This window comes from Aedes albopictus, chromosome 2, assembly GCF_035046485.1.
Source record: "Aedes albopictus strain Foshan chromosome 2, AalbF5, whole genome shotgun sequence".
Classification (NCBI taxonomy): Eukaryota; Metazoa; Arthropoda; class Insecta; order Diptera; family Culicidae; genus Aedes; species Aedes albopictus.
The window spans coordinates 69,888,629-69,910,908 of NC_085137.1; the positions used below are offsets into that span (position 1 = coordinate 69,888,629).

General features: G+C 37.9%; 2 protein-coding genes and 1 long non-coding RNA gene across 3 annotated transcripts; 1 reads left to right on the top strand and 2 right to left on the bottom strand.

Moving 5' to 3' along the window:
• The first annotated feature begins 1,032 nt into the window (after positions 1-1,032).
• LOC134287625 (uncharacterized) lies at positions 1,033-2,297 on the top strand. Its single transcript, XM_062849838.1, has one exon. The coding sequence runs from the start codon at positions 1,252-1,254 to the stop codon at positions 2,284-2,286; it is 1,035 nt and encodes a 344-aa protein (XP_062705822.1). The 5' UTR covers positions 1,033-1,251; the 3' UTR covers positions 2,287-2,297.
• Positions 2,298-8,033: 5,736 nt separating this feature from the next.
• Positions 8,034-8,981, bottom strand: LOC109430997 (large ribosomal subunit protein mL62). Its single transcript, XM_029871808.2, has 3 exons — positions 8,723-8,981; positions 8,407-8,589; positions 8,034-8,344 (listed from the first exon to the last, which is right to left on the bottom strand). The coding sequence occupies exons 1-3, from the start codon at positions 8,882-8,884 to the stop codon at positions 8,087-8,089; spliced, it is 603 nt and encodes a 200-aa protein (XP_029727668.2). The 5' UTR covers positions 8,885-8,981; the 3' UTR covers positions 8,034-8,086.
• A 2,191-nt stretch (positions 8,982-11,172) lies between these two features.
• On the bottom strand, positions 11,173-21,347 carry LOC134287626 (uncharacterized). The gene is made up of 6 exons (XR_009997416.1): positions 19,703-21,347; positions 18,935-19,432; positions 17,016-18,664; positions 13,559-16,745; positions 13,176-13,288; positions 11,173-12,904 (listed from the first exon to the last, which is right to left on the bottom strand). It is a non-coding gene; the product is annotated as an uncharacterized LOC134287626 (long non-coding RNA).
• Between the last annotated feature and the right edge of the window lie 933 nt (positions 21,348-22,280).

Below are 22,280 nucleotides of genomic sequence, written 5' to 3' on the forward strand. Positions count from 1 at the left end.
GTCATGCTGGTTGCCGCGCTATTGTTTGCTTTACGCGGAAAGCAAACAATCGACCACCCGCATCAGGTGGTCGCTTAATATGCAATCTAACACGCTATTATTCGCTTCACTCGGAAAGCAAACAATCGATCACCCACGTCAGGTGATCGTTCAGTGTTGCTACAAAAGACGCGACACAACGAAATGCTCATTCCCGAATAGGGAAAAAGAAAAATCGAATGACCGAAGCAAAAGCGCGCGACACCGGCACCCGGACGAAATCCCATCACACACTGATGCACGCTGGGCCCGTAGCCGTCGAAATGCTCACTACCGAATAGAAAACTAACTAGAAAAAGAATCGAACCACCGAAGCAAAAGCGCGCGACACCGGCACCCGGACGAAATCCCAATACACACTGATGCACGCTGGGCCCGCCGCCGTCGAAAAAAAAAAAAAAAATCTACACCTTTTTCGAGTCGATAAAGTAGATTTAGTGAAATATTTCCGTGTTGTTTTTATTATTCCCTGTATGATCAAGTAGATGATAAAGCAATGATAGCTTGAATCATTGCTTGAAATATTTGTTCGAGAAAAATGTTATTTTTGAATGGTAACGATACTTAACAACCCATTCGCTCTATCATTGTAACTACGAAAATGATAACTGCTAACATCAAAACGATTCGTTGTATCGTAGATTTATGATCCTTCTTATGATACCATGAATAATTGAAAAATGATAACCTGAATCACCGTCGTATAATATCGTTTTATTCGGGTTGGGCCTCACAATGCGGGTCGCCGCACAACTTTGTTGTTTCATGAAATGTACGTTATTCTTATATTAGGTGATGACCTGCAAACAGTCAGGAATGCATCATTGCAGTACAAAGAGTTAGTTACCAGTTAGCAGACGATACACAGGGGCGGCAAAACATGCGGAGTGATCGAATTGCAGCCCGTTGTGCGGTTTCCATGATCACTACCATGCGCATAGCATACACTAATTATTATGCAACTCCTCTGCATCCATTTAACCCAAGCTGTTTATTGTACGGGGATTTCCTAATCGAACACGACCATTCGGAACGGTCGCGTTTCGAACGGTCGTAAAAACAGTCCGTTTTCAATTTGACAGCTGAAACTGTCAACCCTGACAGATTTACACAGAGTTTGTCGTCATCATTTTCAAAACAATGTCGTCTAAGATTTGACTGTGGCAAAGATTTTTTATTCAAATCAAGAAGTTTACGCAAAAAACGGAGAAAATGAAAGTTTCCGACGAAAATGTGATCATAGAAAATGTGCGACATCGAAGGGCCAGCAGCAATACAAAATATCACTGCTTGTATGGCTATTACTTTCTCGGATTGTCACGGGCGAAGCTGTCCACAATCTATCAGAAAAGCAAATCTACGATAAGTTTGTGGATAGTGGATTATGAGCGGAATGGTGCTCTTAACACCAGTAAACGGCAGACTGTCTTCCGGAAATTTGACCAGGACAAACGGAACTGGTTGGTGAACCTGTATTTGAAGAATCCCATCTTGTACCTCGAAGAAGCCCGGCAGCAGTTTGCCATTCATTTTGGAGTTTCAATAAGCGCTTCGTCCATCTGCAAGATTCTTCATGCGAACGGATTGTCCTGGAAATCTTTAGAAAGAAGAGCCATTCAGATACGTCAGACCGACATTGAACGCTATATTGAGGAGCTAAAGTGTTTCCCGTGGGATCTCCATCAACTAATTTTCTTGGACGAAGTTGCGTTTGCAAATCGAGAGCTTACTAGAAACCGAGGCTATGGAATTAAAGGACAGCGGTTAGTTTTTCGAGGAGAGTTCTGCCGGAAGCCAAGAGTTTCCTGTCTTTGCTTTTTAGGGCAAAAGGGACTTGTTGAGTGCTTCGAAACCGAAGGCACTTTTACGCGACGCAATTTTTTTGAATGCTGTAAAAAAATGGCTCTGTCAAATGGAAACGTTTGGTCATATCCAGGAAAGCACTCGATTTGGATAATGGATGGCGCGAAAATCCATTGTGACGCCAATATTATCCAATATTTGCGATCCTTGGGTGTAATACCGATTTTCCTGCCAGCATACTGTCCATTTTACAACCCAATAGAGGTAATATTTGGACTAGTTAAAAGATATTTGAAAAAGACTTACAAAGAAAATGATAAAACTCCATTATCAAACATTGTTTTAACTGCACTGACAAAATTCACTGCGTACGACTGTTCTAAGTTGTTTTCAAAATGTGGGTACCTTGCCGGAGGGAAATTTGATGCTTCAGTGGCCACCTAAATTGAGCAAACATCAATAAAAACGAAATCATGATTAAAGTTTAGTTTGTTTTACTCTTTAATTCATTGTAAAGAAATCCACAGCAACGTTACAACTCTCAACCCAATCAGTCTTGGTGATCAATGTCATCGGCATCCACTACATTCGAGGCCAACTTAATACTAAACTCGTTCTCCTCTGGTGGCAGCGAAGCTTCCATGGCATCCAACAGGGAGCGGGATGTTTTCACCTGTGACTTGAGCTGGTGGACGTGTACCCGAATATCCGCAATGCTCGACGCAATTCCATCAATGCGCTCACACAAGATTTCAATCGATGACGACACACTCTCAGTTATATTATATGCCACCTGCAGGCCCTGGCGGGTAGCTCGAAGTTGGTCTCCTTCCGACAGTGGAGGTGCTCGAAACAGATGCAGATATTCATCTGGTGGTGCTTCTTTAATAAGCCTTGGGCGCACATCCCCTGGTTGAGCATAAATGTAGTTTTCCCACTTCTCCCATGATGCATGCAAAGCGGTGTAATGCAAATGCGTTTGCTTCAACAGCTTAATGCAATCGAATATTTCTTGATTTGCCGGAGCGCCTGATTTGTCTTTTAGTTCGGGATGCAGTAGTTTTTTTATTAATCACTAGCTGTACCCGGCAAACTTTGTCTTGCCTACTGCGTTTTTTGATGTTTCAAGTTTCTAGCCAAGACCAAGTCCCCGGTCAAATAGGTATAGAAACCAATTTTCGAAAACTCTCGATTTTTCCATGTTTTTCGCCTCATAAACCTTCCTTGGGTGAAAACTAACAGAACAAAACTAAGACGACCAAAATCGGACCTTCCGTTCGCAAGTTATGCGCGGTCCCACGTATGCCACTGTATTTTTATATATATAGATATCGATTTTTTTCTAGAATTCCCACTTCTTCATAACAGTGTAATGCGAAAGAATTACCTATTTTTCAAAGAAGGATAAATCACAGATCAAATATATAACAGTGTGACTTGAATGAACAGCCTATTATTAAAAGAAGGAAAAATTTCAGATGGAGTGAGCAGTATTAGGAAGTACTATCCTGTGTGATATTGTGGGAATGATGATCTTTCTGCCTGGTGTCATTTTGTTCAATGACCATTCTGCCTAATGTCCATTCGGGATATTGTTCATTCGGTTGCATGACGTTCGGCCTAACGGTCTTTTTCCTTTTCATAGATGGAAGGGAAGTTTTCAAAAACCTCCATATGGCAAATTTAGTTCCCTTTGCTTTTTTTACTGCTTTGTAATCGTTGGGTTACAAATTGTTGGTTTTTGTTTAGTATTTTATGTTGAGTATCGGACCTTTCACGTTTATTGTATAAAAACAGTTGGAAGATATATGAGTGAAATGTTAAAGTACCGCTGTAACTGTTTTGTCGCTACCAATTATGTAACATGGCTGAAGAAATGAGTGGCAAATGACGGGAAAGGGAGAACATTAGAATTTAAGCGACAACCGCCTTAAATCAGCAGCTATTGCTAACGACGTCCGTGTGCTGCGGATGTTTTAACCCTTTATAAGGCAGTGGCAACTATATTGCCACCTAAACTTTTTATTTTTTTTCTGCTCGATAACAACTTATATCGTAGTTCTTTTTCGGATCACTCATACGTGGGATGACTAACAACGCTGTGTGTGTTTTTAGTTCTGAACCAAGCTTTAATCACAAATTTGGAGCTGTTTGAAAACTGAAAAACGTTAAAATTTGGCTGCTTAAAAAATAAGTTCAAAAACTGTAACCCCCCCCCCCACCAATAGCCAGCAACGGTACGTACCGGTACCAACAGTAGATTTAGGGCATTATTGTGTTCAAATTTAGACAAATTTTATTACCCAGAACCAGAACAACATGCACACGCCACAATTAGGAACATTCAATAAATCATGTAAGTAACGTGAAAGTTCTCGTGATTAGTTTTTGTATCGCGAAACCCCCTTGATTACCTGGTAGCTAGCCGACCCTGTGATTGCCGGAGAGATCTTGTGTCCAGAGTTGGCCCGGCACTGTACTATTGACCAAGTCCTTTTGTGCTTGCCCCGGAAGCAGCCGTTGGCTTGATCTGAGATTTGAGGCTTAGAGCTGTCCCTTTCTGGGTTTTTACCGAACGGTAACTAAATTTTGATCTGTGTGGAGGAATAGGACTAATTATTGTGAAGGAAAACAACGATCAATTTAAACTCACTCGGTCGATGGCCGCGGTGATGGGACGCGTAGACGAACCACCGATGGGTGACTAAATGTGTCGATAGAGTGAAGGTGTCATATCGATGGGGATCGGACGCAGTGAGAGGCGTCCGCTCTCAAGATGGAAGAATCGCGCCCAAAGGGGCCGAATATTTCCGATTACTTCAAGAAGGCCGGTTCCTTCGCCGGAGGGCGCATCCGACCCGTTTAGTCATCGGCGTGTTCTCGTCGGAAGACTTGCTTCACCTCCAGAAGGCCCGCGTCGTCGTCGGAAGGGCGGCTGCACTGTTCAGAAGCTTGTTTTGTTACCGAAAAGGTGATATCAGCACTCCGAAGCCCACGTTGTCCACGGAAGACCCGCTGTGTCGTCGGAAGGCCTACATTATCGCCGGAAGTTCCGCTCTATTGGCGGAAGAACCACTCCACCGGTTCCACTCCGTCACCCTAAAGGCCCGTTGGTTTCCGAAAATCCCATTGCGCCGCTGGTGGGCCCGTTACGTGATTTAGAAGCGCCACCACATGTCTCGCTTCGCCGCCCCAAGGCTTGGGGTGCACTGCTACTGGATCCGTTTCTCCGCCGTGAGGCCCAACGCCTCTGGAAGCCCCGTCTCGGTACCGCACGCTTGGCGGTACGGTGACCAGCTACGTCGCTGGTGAGCCAGCTGCCCGGCCACGTGTAATTCCGGGATCAAACGCCGTGTCCGCCCTGTGCCTCCGCTTACGACGTCCATCGTGCACCGCCGTCTAGAGTACCAACCCCGCCTGTCACCTGTGCCACTCTCCTACCTCTACCGGCGCGCCGAAAGGTCGACCCGAAAGCTGCCCCATCCAATACGGCCTCGGTAGCTGCCGTTGCCTGGACCAGCATAGAACTCCCGGGGTCAAACATAGCTTCAGGGTTGACGCGGTCGGTAGCGTACTTCATTGTCTTTTTGTCTTGACAATTCAAATATGACCATTGTTGTGGTCTCTGGAGCACCGCACGCTAGATTGGTTTTGTTACTTTTGAGAGTTGAACTTTTCTCTCAGCTCATTTCTGTTACATTTGTATGGGAGCCCCCCTTTTCAGAGGGGGGAGGGTTCTCACACTATGCTAAGAACCTTCCCCGGCCTCATGCCCCCCTGCATACAAAATTTCACGCCGATCGGTTCAGTATTTTCCGAATGCATAGCGGTCAGACAGACAGACAGACAGACAGACAGACCGACAGACAGACAGACAGACAGACAGACGGAAATCCATTTTTATATATATAGATTTCCCAAAGCGTATGCGTCGAAACGGCAACAGAGTATTTGAATATGTGGATTTGAACCTCAGTTCCTCGCCATTTGGTCAAGAGCTTTGTGTTTTCTTTCAACTCGTTCGTCGAATGCAGTTTTTTTGGTTTTTCCGTGTTTAAAGAGGACAAACTTCTCCATGTCAGACAGATCTGGCGACTGTTTAGATGACCATCTGACACACTTTTCGCCTTCGACGTGTTCGACGAGAACTTCACGAGATATGAAGGCTTTACTGTATTCCCAAATACACTGTTGAAGTTCAGCAATTGAACGACCAAAAACATCCCGTTTGAATACGGGATCCATCAAATGCTGGGTTCGGAAGGAGCGTGCAAAGAAAACACCGATGAAATGAAATTGGTATTCCTTGTATTCTGCTGCGGAAATGGTCACATCAAACTGCATTTGGACACCGTGTTTCGTTTCATCATCAGTGCCTGTTGTGCTTCCTGTATCTCCAGAAATTGAATGGCGCAAAGGATTAGTTCCAGTGCTCTGAATATCGTCGTCTTTCTCCAGGTCCTTTTCTTCAAAATCAGATGGCAGAGAAATGTTCAACAATTCTGGAAGAACGGGTTCAGATGCGGTATCAAGCCCACCGGCGGCTTCAGCATCGTCTTCCGACTCTAAATACTCCACTTCTCGGAACTCGTCGTCGGGAGCTGTGCCACTCGCTGTTTGTTTTCTCTTAGACGCCATGCTGTAATTTTGGAAATTTTGGTTTAATAATCATGATTAGTGTAAGATAATTCAGTTTACCTTGAGTTTTCCTTAATTTTCTGCGGAAATCGGCAAAAACAACTTACGATAAATTAATTCTTCGAGCGGTTTCAGTGATCACATGTTTGTTTTGCTCCGTTTGTTTTTTTCCACGGACTGACAGATGTTTCCAAGCGTAACATTCGAAAACGGTCTGTGCACTATTGAGTAATAAATTTTGATTCTTCTTAATATTATTTTGCTTCATTCAAAATAAGAAAACATTGTATTTTTTTACAATTAAAGGTCAACAATGATAACACTATTAACGCTGCTTAATGGTGATGTAAACTTACGAAAGGGTTCTGAAATGGTTTCTGTGTGTTGTATTGAACAAGATTCATGTTTGCAAAAATAAGATGGGTCGCTTTGGAATATCATTCAACCATTTGAGAAAAGTACTGTTCAAACAGGAAGCTGAACTGACCTTAGACTCCAATAGTCAAATAAACGCACAATACCCAAAACCAGTAAATTTGGGCAAATCGAATCATTCAAAATTGTATATTTATCATTGAGTGTGTGTGAGAGCTCTAGTATTGGAAAATCCTATTTTTATAGTTCACATCATCTGATCATTGGGCAATCATACTTGTAAGATTATCATTCAGTGATTAGAAAGCTTATAATATGCACGATACCACGAATTGTAAAAATCTATTCGGGAAGATTTAGCATCGTGTCGTTCTCTGCATACTTCAACTTTTAAACTTTACAAAACTACCTTCTAAACACTCGCGAGCACATTGTCGATGTGGTCCAACAAGTAAAACACCTCACGAGAAAATAAAACGGAGTCACCAGCCCAGCAGCAGCCAACAGTTCAATTCCCAACTGTGTAACAAAAAACTTCCAGCAGCACCAAAATAAACACAATAGATGGCGACACGAACTTTGACAGAAGATGGATCTGCAGCAGGGGTGCATCATTTTTTAAGTCGGTAAAGCAGAGCTGTGAAATATTTCAGTTTTTGTTTTCATTACTCAGTGTATCATAAAACCAATGATAAAGTGATTATAACGTGTATAAATTGATGAAATTTTTGTTCGTGAAAATTGCCGTTTTTGAATGATAACGATACTTAACAACCCATTCGGTCTATCATTCAAACTCTGGATATGATTCCTGGTAACATTAATATCATTCACATAATCATCGGTTTATGATCCATTTTATGATTCCACGAATAATCAGAAAATGATTTACTGTATCACAGCCGTATGATATCGTTTAATTCGGGGTTGCAGTTATCGAATTTTGTTCGCTAAGTGAAACTTAACATGTTGCAGTTATCGAACGTCTACAACTGTAGTATAAACAGAAAAATGTCAAGACATTTTTTTTTTCATGAAATTCCGCGACATTTTCCATTCCTGACTGAAAGTATGTATTAGTTTGTGTGGATAATTCGATGGGCGTCAATAGCGATGAGCAAACATTAATTACCAATGTTGCTTCAGGAATTTTGTGCTTTTAGTTGCAGAGTCATAAGTCAGTGATTGCTGTTTTATTCTACTCTTTTCCCCATTTTTCATCCAACAACATTTACAACGACGGTTCTCGGCGGTCCGCTTTGGTTTGCGAGCGGGACCGTTTAATGGCCAGCCGTTCACGGGTGGCCTTCTCGTGCCTTCGACGTAACATTTCCTGCGTTTCCGGTGCCAGCTCAACTCCGACTGGGGCTTCCGCTTGGCGAATAAAGTTCCGTAGCTTTTCCAGCGCATCGGCCGTGTTCATCTGCTGGGAGCGGGTGAGTTCACTGCGCACAAACAGGTAACCATCCTTGGTGATGCGGTTTTTGTGCTGGAATCGAGGGAATGGTTAGTTGGGGATAGTTGCTAGATGGAAATAATATTTGAAAGTACCAATTCAGCTAATCGTTTACGGGTGGTTTCCGGCAACCAAGTGGCCGATTCCAAGTGGAATCGAATGTCGACTTTGGTACTGACAGTGTTGACGTTCTGTCCTCCGGGGCCACTGCTGCGGCTGTGAGTGATATCTAATTTGTCTAATGGAATGAATCCGGTAAATTTATCCCCGGTGGCGGACTGAAATAAGAAAATAAAATAATTCTAGATCTCATGAATCTAAGTTTTTTTTTCTAGATAATAAAATTCGGCCTATTGGTCCACACCCATCCCGAATTTGGAAACAGGAGTGACCAATTCGACATCTACTCACCGGCGGAGGCGGAGTGTACAATCGTAAGTTACTGGAGGGGTAAATTTTATCGAGCGACAAATCACTTTTGAAACTGTAATTTCTCCGCAGCACATGGTACGACTGTTGAGGAATCCTAAAGCTGGCACCTTTCAGCAACAAATTCACCGCAATTTTATTCATTTTGCACAATTTTTCACCGGTAAATTGAGGTTTCTTTTCCGCGATCAGGGAAAGCACGACTTTCTGATGGTCAATGTTTTGATGCTGTAATCGACGGCGCTGTCAGTTTGACGTTTTCTTGCAGAATCCACCTGTTTGCTAGAACTGTCACTCTCACGTGCGCGACTGTTGCTGTTAAACGAGCAGGAAAGAAAATTCGAGCAGGTAAATTTTTTCGAGCAGTCTTGTGGCGCCATCTGTGTGTGAAACAATGAACTGAGGAGCTTTTGGGAGCTTATATATCGAGCAGCACCATTAAAAAACTCCACTCAGAGTACATTAATTTTCTACTAAAAAACAATAAATTAGCATTTGATAGTTCCCACTAAACCATTACAAACCTGAACTGCTAAGTTAAACTAAATTATTAATTAAGTGATGTAAATAACTAAGAAGATATACACGAAATTATAACACGAACTAACTTAAAAATTTTAAGGTGTATATTTGGCGGCCCCACAGAACATTTTTTTTCCTACTCAAATCACATTCGCGCGAGGCAATGAAACGCGCACGCCGCATGTAATCTGAAATTTAAAATGAATTCATTAAAACTGAATATAAAGCTTATTTGTTCTAAGTATCATTTTTGAAGAAGTGTTTCACTACTGAATATGAATTTAAACGAGGCTTCTAGTGTTTCTATCAGTTACAAAGGTGCGAAATCAAAATGTTGCTCTAAGAGGCACTCGTAAAGAAAATTTTTCTGCTGAATTTTCAGTTAATTTTGTTTCATGAAGGTTTAAATACAGCGTTTAGTGGTTCCATTAGTTGCAATGATTAAAGCTCCAAACTTATAAAGCGATTTGACTATTTTGAGTGAGGCGCACACATTGCAGCCGTCCAGAACATTTTTTTCCTGCTCAAATCACATTCGCGCGAGGCAATGAAACGCGCACGCCGCTTGTAATCTGAAATTTAAAATGAATTCATTAAAACTGAATATAAAGCTTATTTGTTCTAAGTATCATTTTTGAAGAAGTGTTTCACTACTGAATATGAATTTAAACGAGGCTTCTAGTGTTTCTATCAGTTACAAAGGTGCGAAATCAAAATGTTGCTCTACGAGGCACTCGTAAAGAAAATTTTTCTACTGATTTTCAAATAATTTTGTTTAGTGAATGTTTAAATGAAGCGTTTAGTGGTTCCATTAGTTGCAATGATTAAAGCTCCAAACTTACAAAGCGATTTGACTATTTTGAGTGAGGCGCACACATTGCAGCCGTCCAGAACATTTTTTTCCTGCTCAAATCACATTCGCGCGAGGCAATGAAACGCGCACGCCGCTTGTAATCTGAAATTTAAAATGAATTCATTAAAACTGAATATAAAGCTTATTTGTTCTAAGTATCATTTTTGAAGAAGTGTTTCACTACTGAATATGAATTTAAACGAAGCTTTTAGTGTTTCTATCAGTTACAAAGGTGCGAAATCAAAATGTTGCTCTACAAGGCACTCGTAAAGAAGATTTTTTCTACTGAATTTTCAGTTAATTTTGTTACATGAATGTTTAAATAAAGCGTTAAGTGGTTCCATTAGTTGCAATGATTAAAGCTCCAAACTTACAAAGCGATTTGACTATTTTGAGTGAGGCGCACACCATGCAGCCGTCCAGAACATTTTTTTCCTGCTCAAATCACATTCGCGAGAGGCAATGAAACGCGCTCACTGCTTGTAATCTGAAATTTAAAATGAATTCATTAAAACTGAATATAAAGCTTATTTGTTCTAAGTATCATTTTTGAAGAAGTGTTTCACTACTGAATATGAATTTAAACGAGGCTTCTAGTGTTTCTATCAGTTACAAAGGTGCGAAATCAAAATGTTGCTCTAAGAGGCACTCGTAAAGAAAATTTTTCTGCTGAATTTTCAGTTAATTTTGTTTCATGAAGGTTTAAATACAGCGTTTAGTGGTTCCATTAGTTGCAATGATTAAAGCTCCAAACTTATAAAGCGATTTGACTATTTTGAGTGAGGCGCACACCTTGCAGCCGTCCAGAACATTTTTTTCCTGCTCAAATCACATTCGCGCGAGGCAATGAAACGCGCACGCCGCTTGTAATCTGAAATTTAAAATGAATTCATTAAAACTGAATATAAAGCTTATTTGTTCTAAGTATCATTTTTGAAGAAGTGTTTCACTACTGAATATGAATTTAAACGAAGCTTTTAGTGTTTCTATCAGTTACAAAGGTGCGAAATCAAAATGTTGCTCTAAAAGGCACTCGTAAAGAAAATTTTTCTGCTGAATTTTCAATTAATTTTGTTTCATGAAGGTTTAAATACAGCGTTTAGTGGTTCCATTAGTTGCAATGATTAAAGCTCCAAACTTATAAAGCGATTTGACTATTTTGAGTGAGGCGCACACCTTGCAGCCGTCCAGAACATTTTTTTCCTGCTCAAATCACATTCGCGCGAGGCAATGAAACGCGCTCACTGCTTGTAATCTGAAATTTAAAATGAATTCATTAAAACTGAATATAAAGCTTATTTGTTCTAAGTATCATTTTTGAAGAAGTGTTTCACTACTGAATATGAATTTAAACGAGGCTTCTAGTGTTTCTATCAGTTACAAAGGTGCGAAATCAAAATGTTGCTCTAAGAGGCACTCGTAAAGAAAATTTTTCTGCTGAATTTTCAGTTAATTTTGTTTCATGAAGGTTTAAATACAGCGTTTAGTGGTTCCATTAGTTGCAATGATTAAAGCTCCAAACTTATAAAGCGATTTGACTATTTTGAGTGAGGCGCACACCTTGCAGCCGTCCAGAACATTTTTTTCCTGCTCAAATCACATTCGCGCGAGGCAATGAAACGCGCACGCCGCTTGTAATCTGAAATTTAAAATGAATTCATTAAAACTGAATATAAAGCTTATTTGTTCTAAGTATCATTTTTGAAGAAGTGTTTCACTACTGAATATGAATTTAAACGAGGCTTCTAGTGTTTCTATCAGTTACAAAGGTGCGAAATCAAAATGTTGCTCTACGAGGCACTCGTAAAGAAAATTTTTCTACTGATTTTCAAATAATTTTGTTTAGTGAATGTTTAAATGAAGCGTTTAGTGGTTCCATTAGTTGCAATGATTAAAGCTCCAAACTTACAAAGCGATTTGACTATTTTGAGTGAGGCGCACACCTTGCAGCCGTCCAGAACATTTTTTTCCTGCTCAAATCACATTCGCGCGAGGCAATGAAACGCGCACGCCGCTTGTAATCTGAAATTTAAAATGAATTCATTAAAACTGAATATAAAGCTTATTTGTTCTAAGTATCATTTTTGAAGAAGTGTTTCACTACTGAATATGAATTTAAACGAAGCTTTTAGTGTTTCTATCAGTTACAAAGGTGCGAAATCAAAATGTTGCTCTACAAGGCACTCTTAAAGAAGATTTTTTCTACCGAATTTTCAGTTAATTTTGTTACATGAATGTTTAAATAAAGCGTTTAGTGGTTCCATTAGTTGCAATGATTAAAGCTCCAAACTTATAAAGCGATTTGACTATTTTGAGTGAGGCGCACACCTTGCAGCCGTCCAGAACATTTTTTTCCTGCTCAAATCACATTCGCGCGAGGCAATGAAACGCGCACGCCGCTTGTAATCTGAAATTTAAAATGAATTCATTAAAACTGAATATAAAGCTTATTTGTTCTAAGTATCATTTTTGAAGAAGTGTTTCACTACTGAATATGAATTTAAACGAAGCTTTTAGTGTTTCTATCAGTTACAAAGGTGCGAAATCAAAATGCTCTACAAGGCACTCGTAAAGAAGATTTTTTCTACTGAATTTTCAGTTAATTTTGTTACATGAATGTTTAAATAAAGCGTTAAGTGGTTCCATTAGTTGCAATGATTAAAGCTCCAAACTTACAAAGCGATTTGACTATTTTGAGTGAGGCGCACACCTTGCAGCCGTCCAGAACATTTTTTTCCTGCTCAAATCACATTCGCGCGAGGCAATGAAACGCGCTCACTGCTTGTAATCTGAAATTTAAAATGAATTCATTAAAACTGAATATAAAGCTTATTTGTTCTAAGTATCATTTTTGAAGAAGTGTTTCACTACTGAATATGAATTTAAACGAGGCTTCTAGTGTTTCTATCAGTTACAAAGGTGCGAAATCAAAATGTTGCTCTAAGAGGCACTCGTAAAGAAAATTTTTCTGCTGAATTTTCAGTTAATTTTGTTACATGAATGTTTAAATAAAGCGTTAAGTGGTTCCATTAGTTGCAATGATTAAAGCTCCAAACTTACAAAGCGACTTGACTATTTTGAGTGAGGCGCACACCATGCAGCCGTCCAGAACATTTTTTTCCTGCTCAAATCACATTCGCGCGAGGCAATGAAACACGCACGCCGCTTGTAATCTGAAATTTAAAATGAATTCATTAAAACTGAATATAAAGCTTATTTGTTCTAAGTATCATTTTTGAAGAAGTGTTTCACTACTGAATATGAATTTAAACGAGGCTTCTAGTGTTTCTATCAGTTACAAAGGTGCGAAATCAAAATGTTGCTCTACGAGGCACTCGTAAAGAAAATTTTTCTACTGATTTTCAAATAATTTTGTTTAGTGAATGTTTAAATGAAGCGTTTAGTGGTTCCATTAGTTGCAATGATTAAAGCTCCAAACTTACAAAGCGATTTGACTATTTTGAGTGAGGCGCACAACTTTCAGCCGTCCAGAACATTTTTTTCCTGCTCAAATCACATTCGCGCGAGGCAATGAAACGCGCACGCCGCTTGTAATCTGAAATTTAAAATGAATTCATTAAAACTGAATATAAAGCTTATTTGTTCTAAGTATCATTTTTGAAGAAGTGTTTCACTACTGAATATGAATTTAAACGAGGCTTCTAGTGTTTCTATCAGTTACAAAGGTGCGAAATCAAAATGTTGCTCTACAAGGCACTCGTAAAGAAGATTTTTTCTACTGAATTTTCAGTTAATTTTGTTACATGAATGTTTAAATGAAGCGTTTAGTGGTTCCATTAGTTGCAATGATTAAAGCTACAAACTTATAAAGCGATTTGACTATTTTGAGTGAGGCGCACACCTTGCAGCCGTCCAGAACATTTTTTTCCTGCTCAAATCACATTCGCGCGAGGCAATGAAACGCGCACGCCGCTTGTAATCTGAAATTTAAAATGAATTCATTATAACTGAATATAAAGCTTATTTGTTCTAAGTATCATTTTTGAAGAAGTGTTTCACTACTGAATATGAATTTAAACGAGGCTTCTAGTGTTTCTATCAGTTACAAAGGTGCGAAATCAAAATGTTGCTCTACGAGGCACTCGTAAAGAAAATTTTTCTACTGATTTTCAAATAATTTTGTTTTGTGAATGTTTAAATGAAGCGTTTAGTGGTTCCATTAGTTGCAATGATTAAAGCTCCAAACTTACAAAGCGATTTGACTATTTTGAGTGAGGCGCACACCATGCAGCCGTCCAGAACATTTTTTTCCTGCTCAAATCACATTCGCGCGAGGCAATGAAACGCGCACGCCGCTTGTAATCTGAAATTTAAAATGAATTCATTAAAACTGAATATAAAGCTTATTTGTTCTAAGTATCATTTTTGAAGAAGTGTTTCACTACTGAATATGAATTTAAACGAAGCTTTTAGTGTTTCTATCAGTTACAAAGGTGCGAAATCAAAATGTTGCTCTACAAGGCACTCGTAAAGAAGATTTTTTCTACTGAATTTTCAGTTAATTTTGTTACATGAATGTTTAAATAAAGCGTTTAGTGGTTCCATTAGTTGCAATGATTAAAGCTCCAAACTTACAAAGCGATTTGACTATTTTGAGTGAGGCGCACACCTTGCAGCCGTCCAGAACATTTTTTTCCTGCTCAAATCACATTCGCGCGAGGCAATGAAACGCGCTCACTGCTTGTAATCTGAAATTTAAAATGAATTCATTAAAACTGAATATAAAGCTTATTTGTTCTAAGTATCATTTTTGAAGAAGTGTTTCACTACTGAATATGAATTTAAACGAAGCTTTTAGTGTTTCTATCAGTTACAAAGGTGCGAAATCAAAATGTTGCTCTACAAGGCACTCGTAAAGAAGATTTTTTCTACTGAATTTTCAGTTAATTTTGTTACATGAATGTTTAAATGAAGCGTTTAGTGGTTCCATTAGTTGCAATGATTAAAGCTCCAAACTTATAAAGCGATTTGACTATTTTGAGTGAGGCGCACACCTTGCAGCCGTCCAGAACATTTTTTTCCTGCTCAAATCACATTCGCGCGAGGCAATGAAACGCGCACGCCGCTTGTAATCTGAAATTTAAAATGAATTCATTAAAACTGAATATAAAGCTTATTTGTTCTAAGTATCATTTTTGAAGAAGTGTTTCACTACTGAATATGAATTTAAACGAGGCTTCTAGTGTTTCTATCAGTTACAAAGGTGCGAAATCAAAATGTTGCTCTACAAGGCACTCGTAAAGAAGATTTTTTCTACTGAATTTTCAGTTAATTTTGTTACATGAATGTTTAAATGAAGCGTTTAGTGGTTCCATTAGTTGCAATGATTAAAGCTACAAACTTATAAAGCGATTTGACTATTTTGAGTGAGGCGCACACCTTGCAGCCGTCCAGAACATTTTTTTCCTGCTCAAATCACATTCGCGCGAGGCAATGAAACGCGCACGCCGCTTGTAATCTGAAATTTAAAATGAATTCATTATAACTGAATATAAAGCTTATTTGTTCTAAGTATCATTTTTGAAGAAGTGTTTCACTACTGAATATGAATTTAAACGAGGCTTCTAGTGTTTCTATCAGTTACAAAGGTGCGAAATCAAAATGTTGCTCTACGAGGCACTCGTAAAGAAAATTTTTCTACTGATTTTCAAATAATTTTGTTTAGTGAATGTTTAAATGAAGCGTTTAGTGGTTCCATTAGTTGCAATGATTAAAGCTCCAAACTTACAAAGCGATTTGACTATTTTGAGTGAGGCGCACACCATGCAGCCGTCCAGAACATTTTTTTCCTGCTCAAATCACATTCGCGCGAGGCAATGAAACGCGCACGCCGCTTGTAATCTGAAATTTAAAATGAATTCATTAAAACTGAATATAAAGCTTATTTGTTCTAAGTATCATTTTTGAAGAAGTGTTTCACTACTGAATATGAATTTAAACGAAGCTTTTAGTGTTTCTATCAGTTACAAAGGTGCGAAATCAAAATGTTGCTCTAAAAGGCACTCGTAAAGAAAATTTTTCTGCTGAATTTTCAGTTAATTTTGTTTCATGAAGGTTTAAATACAGCGTTTAGTGGTTCCATTAGTTGCAATGATTAAAGCTCCAAACTTATAAAGCGATTTGACTATTTTGAGTGAGGCGCACACCTTGCAGCCGTCCAGAACATTTTTTTCCTGCTCAAATCACATTCGCGCGAGGCAATGAAACGCGCTCACTGCTTGTAATCTGAAATTTAAAATGAATTCATTAAAACTGAATATAAAGCTTATTTGTTCTAAGTATCATTTTTGAAGAAGTGTTTCACTACTGAATATGAATTTAAACGAGGCTTCTAGTGTTTCTATCAGTTACAAAGGTGCGAAATCAAAATGTTGCTCTAAGAGGCACTCGTAAAGAAAATTTTTCTGCTGAATTTTCAGTTAATTTTGTTTCATGAAGGTTTAAATACAGCGTTTAGTGGTTCCATTAGTTGCAATGATTAAAGCTCCAAACTTATAAAGCGACTTGACTATTTTGAGTGAGGCGCACACCATGCAGCCGTCCAGAACATTTTTTTCCTGCTCAAATCACATTCGCGCGAGGCAATGAAACACGCACGCCGCTTGTAATCTGAAATTTAAAATGAATTCATTAAAACTGAATATAAAGCTTATTTGTTCTAAGTATCATTTTTGAAGAAGTGTTTCACTACTGAATATGAATTTAAACGAGGCTTCTAGTGTTTCTATCAGTTACAAAGGTGCGAAATCAAAATGTTGCTCTACGAGGCACTCGTAAAGAAAATTTTTCTACTGATTTTCAAATAATTTTGTTTAGTGAATGTTTAAATGAAGCGTTTAGTGGTTCCATTAGTTGCAATGATTAAAGCTCCAAACTTACAAAGCGATTTGACTATTTTGAGTGAGGCGCACAACTTTCAGCCGTCCAGAACATTTTTTTCCTGCTCAAATCACATTCGCGCGAGGCAATGAAACGCGCACGCCGCTTGTAATCTGAAATTTAAAATGAATTCATTAAAACTGAATATAAAGCTTATTTGTTCTAAGTATCATTTTTGAAGAAGTGTTTCACTACTGAATATGAATTTAAACGAGGCTTCTAGTGTTTCTATCAGTTACAAAGGTGCGAAATCAAAATGTTGCTCTACAAGGCACTCGTAAAGAAGATTTTTTCTACTGAATTTTCAGTTAATTTTGTTACATGAATGTTTAAATGAAGCGTTTAGTGGTTCCATTAGTTGCAATGATTAAAGCTACAAACTTATAAAGCGATTTGACTATTTTGAGTGAGGCGCACACCTTGCAGCCGTCCAGAACATTTTTTTCCTGCTCAAATCACATTCGCGCGAGGCAATGAAACGCGCACGCCGCTTGTAATCTGAAATTTAAAATGAATTCATTATAACTGAATATAAAGCTTATTTGTTCTAAGTATCATTTTTGAAGAAGTGTTTCACTACTGAATATGAATTTAAACGAGGCTTCTAGTGTTTCTATCAGTTACAAAGGTGCGAAATCAAAATGTTGCTCTACGAGGCACTCGTAAAGAAAATTTTTCTACTGATTTTCAAATAATTTTGTTTTGTGAATGTTTAAATGAAGCGTTTAGTGGTTCCATTAGTTGCAATGATTAAAGCTCCAAACTTACAAAGCGATTTGACTATTTTGAGTGAGGCGCACACCATGCAGCCGTCCAGAACATTTTTTTCCTGCTCAAATCACATTCGCGCGAGGCAATGAAACGCGCACGCCGCTTGTAATCTGAAATTTAAAATGAATTCATTAAAACTGAATATAAAGCTTATTTGTTCTAAGTATCATTTTTGAAGAAGTGTTTCACTACTGAATATGAATTTAAACGAAGCTTTTAGTGTTTCTATCAGTTACAAAGGTGCGAAATCAAAATGTTGCTCTAAAAGGCACTCGTAAAGAAAATTTTTCTGCTGAATTTTCAGTTAATTTTGTTTCATGAAGGTTTAAATACAGCGTTTAGTGGTTCCATTAGTTGCAATGATTAAAGCTCCAAACTTATAAAGCGATTTGACTATTTTGAGTGAGGCGCACACCTTGCAGCCGTCCAGAACATTTTTTTCCTGCTCAAATCACATTCGCGCGAGGCAATGAAACGCGCTCACTGCTTGTAATCTGAAATTTAAAATGAATTCATTAAAACTGAATATAAAGCTTATTTGTTCTAAGTATCATTTTTGAAGAAGTGTTTCACTACTGAATATGAATTTAAACGAGGCTTCTAGTGTTTCTATCAGTTACAAAGGTGCGAAATCAAAATGTTGCTCTAAGAGGCACTCGTAAAGAAAATTTTTCTGCTGAATTTTCAGTTAATTTTGTTTCATGAAGGTTTAAATACAGCGTTTAGTGGTTCCATTAGTTGCAATGATTAAAGCTCCAAACTTATAAAGCGACTTGACTATTTTGAGTGAGGCGCACACCATGCAGCCGTCCAGAACATTTTTTTCCTGCTCAAATCACATTCGCGCGAGGCAATGAAACACGCACGCCGCTTGTAATCTGAAATTTAAAATGAATTCATTAAAACTGAATATAAAGCTTATTTGTTCTAAGTATCATTTTTGAAGAAGTGTTTCACTACTGAATATGAATTTAAACGAGGCTTCTAGTGTTTCTATCAGTTACAAAGGTGCGAAATCAAAATGTTGCTCTACGAGGCACTCGTAAAGAAAATTTTTCTACTGATTTTCAAATAATTTTGTTTAGTGAATGTTTAAATGAAGCGTTTAGTGGTTCCATTAGTTGCAATGATTAAAGCTCCAAACTTACAAAGCGATTTGACTATTTTGAGTGAGGCGCACAACTTTCAGCCGTCCAGAACATTTTTTTCCTGCTCAAATCACATTCGCGCGAGGCAATGAAACGCGCACGCCGCTTGTAATCTGAAATTTAAAATGAATTCATTAAAACTGAATATAAAGCTTATTTGTTCTAAGTATCATTTTTGAAGAAGTGTTTCACTACTGAATATGAATTTAAACGAGGCTTCTAGTGTTTCTATCAGTTACAAAGGTGCGAAATCAAAATGTTGCTCTACAAGGCACTCGTAAAGAAGATTTTTTCTACTGAATTTTCAGTTAATTTTGTTACATGAATGTTTAAATGAAGCGTTTAGTGGTTCCATTAGTTGCAATGATTAAAGCTACAAACTTATAAAGCGATTTGACTATTTTGAGTGAGGCGCACACCTTGCAGCCGTCCAGAACATTTTTTTCCTGCTCAAATCACATTCGCGCGAGGCAATGAAACGCGCACGCCGCTTGTAATCTGAAATTTAAAATGAATTCATTATAACTGAATATAAAGCTTATTTGTTCTAAGTATCATTTTTGAAGAAGTGTTTCACTACTGAATATGAATTTAAACGAGGCTTCTAGTGTTTCTATCAGTTACAAAGGTGCGAAATCAAAATGTTGCTCTACGAGGCACTCGTAAAGAAAATTTTTCTACTGATTTTCAAATAATTTTGTTTTGTGAATGTTTAAATGAAGCGTTTAGTGGTTCCATTAGTTGCAATGATTAAAGCTCCAAACTTACAAAGCGATTTGACTATTTTGAGTGAGGCGCACACCATGCAGCCGTCCAGAACATTTTTTTCCTGCTCAAATCACATTCGCGCGAGGCAATGAAACGCGCACGCCGCTTGTAATCTGAAATTTAAAATGAATTCATTAAAACTGAATATAAAGCTTATTTGTTCTAAGTATCATTTTTGAAGAAGTGTTTCACTACTGAATATGAATTTAAACGAAGCTTTTAGTGTTTCTATCAGTTACAAAGGTGCGAAATCAAAATGTTGCTCTACAAGGCACTCGTAAAGAAGATTTTTTCTACTGAATTTTCAGTTAATTTTGTTACATGAATGTTTAAATAAAGCGTTTAGTGGTTCCATTAGTTGCAATGATTAAAGCTCCAAACTTACAAAGCGATTTGACTATTTTGAGTGAGGCGCACACCTTGCAGCCGTCCAGAACATTTTTTTCCTGCTCAAATCACATTCGCGCGAGGCAATGAAACGCGCTCACTGCTTGTAATCTGAAATTTAAAATGAATTCATTAAAACTGAATATAAAGCTTATTTGTTCTAAGTATCATTTTTGAAGAAGTGTTTCACTACTGAATATGAATTTAAACGAAGCTTTTAGTGTTTCTATCAGTTACAAAGGTGCGAAATCAAAATGTTGCTCTACAAGGCACTCGTAAAGAAGATTTTTTCTACTGAATTTTCAGTTAATTTTGTTACATGAATGTTTAAATGAAGCGTTTAGTGGTTCCATTAGTTGCAATGATTAAAGCTCCAAACTTATAAAGCGATTTGACTATTTTGAGTGAGGCGCACACCTTGCAGCCGTCCAGAACATTTTTTTCCTGCTCAAATCACATTCGCGCGAGGCAATGAAACGCGCACGCCGCTTGTAATCTGAAATTTAAAATGAATTCATTAAAACTGAATATAAAGCTTATTTGTTCTAAGTATCATTTTTGAAGAAGTGTTTCACTACTGAATATGAATTTAAACGAGGCTTCTAGTGTTTCTATCAGTTACAAAGGTGCGAAATCAAAATGTTGCTCTACGAGGCACTCGTAAAGAAAATTTTTCTACTGATTTTCAAATAATTTTGTTTAGTGAATGTTTAAATGAAGCGTTTAGTGGTTCCATTAGTTGCAATGATTAAAGCTCCAAACTTACAAAGCGATTTGACTATTTTGAGTGAGGCGCACAACTTTCAGCCGTCCAGAACATTTTTTTCCTGCTCAAATCACATTCGCGCGAGGCAATGAAACGCGCACGCCGCTTGTAATCTGAAATTTAAAATGAATTCATTAAAACTGAATATAAAGCTTATTTGTTCTAAGTATCATTTTTGAAGAAGTGTTTCACTACTGAATATGAATTTAAACGAGGCTTCTAGTGTTTCTATCAGTTACAAAGGTGCGAAATCAAAATGTTGCTCTACAAGGCACTCGTAAAGAAGATTTTTTCTACTGAATTTTCAGTTAATTTTGTTACATGAATGTTTAAATGAAGCGTTTAGTGGTTCCATTAGTTGCAATGATTAAAGCTACAAACTTATAAAGCGATTTGACTATTTTGAGTGAGGCGCACACCTTGCAGCCGTCCAGAACATTTTTTTCCTGCTCAAATCACATTCGCGCGAGGCAATGAAACGCGCACGCCGCTTGTAATCTGAAATTTAAAATGAATTCATTATAACTGAATATAAAGCTTATTTGTTCTAAGTATCATTTTTGAAGAAGTGTTTCACTACTGAATATGAATTTAAACGAGGCTTCTAGTGTTTCTATCAGTTACAAAGGTGCGAAATCAAAATGTTGCTCTAAAAGGCACTCGTAAAGAAAATTTTTCTGCTGAATTTTCAGTTAATTTTGTTTCATGAAGGTTTAAATACAGCGTTTAGTGGTTCCATTAGTTGCAATGATTAAAGCTCCAAACTTATAAAGCGATTTGACTATTTTGAGTGAGGCGCACACCTTGCAGCCGTCCAGAACATTTTTTTCCTGCTCAAATCACATTCGCGCGAGGCAATGAAACGCGCTCACTGCTTGTAATCTGAAATTTAAAATGAATTCATTAAAACTGAATATAAAGCTTATTTGTTCTAAGTATCATTTTTGAAGAAGTGTTTCACTACTGAATATGAATTTAAACGAGGCTTCTAGTGTTTCTATCAGTTACAAAGGTGCGAAATCAAAATGTTGCTCTAAGAGGCACTCGTAAAGAAAATTTTTCTGCTGAATTTTCAGTTAATTTTGTTTCATGAAGGTTTAAATACAGCGTTTAGTGGTTCCATTAGTTGCAATGATTAAAGCTCCAAACTTATAAAGCGATTTGACTATTTTGAGTGAGGCGCACACCTTGCAGCCGTCCAGAACATTTTTTTCCTGCTCAAATCACATTCGCGCGAGGCAATGAAACGCGCACGCCGCTTGTAATCTGAAATTTAAAATGAATTCATTAAAACTGAATATAAAGCTTATTTGTTCTAAGTATCATTTTTGAAGAAGTGTTTCACTACTGAATATGAATTTAAACGAGGCTTCTAGTGTTTCTATCAGTTACAAAGGTGCGAAATCAAAATGTTGCTCTACGAGG

Bases quoted from the DNA above. Each gene is read 5' to 3' on its own strand.
- LOC134287625 (XM_062849838.1), top strand. From the start codon at position 1,252: ATGAAAGTTTCCGACGAAAATGTGATCATAGAAAATGTGCGACATCGA.
- LOC109430997 (XM_029871808.2), bottom strand. From the start codon at position 8,884: ATGAATAAAATTGCGGTGAATTTGTTGCTGAAAGGTGCCAGCTTTAGG. The intron at 8,590-8,722 runs GTGAGTAGATGT...TTCTTATTTCAG, and splicing joins TGTACACTCCGCCTCCGCCG to TCCGCCACCGGGGATAAATT. The intron at 8,345-8,406 runs GTACTTTCAAAT...CCTCGATTCCAG, and splicing joins GTAAACGATTAGCTGAATTG to CACAAAAACCGCATCACCAA.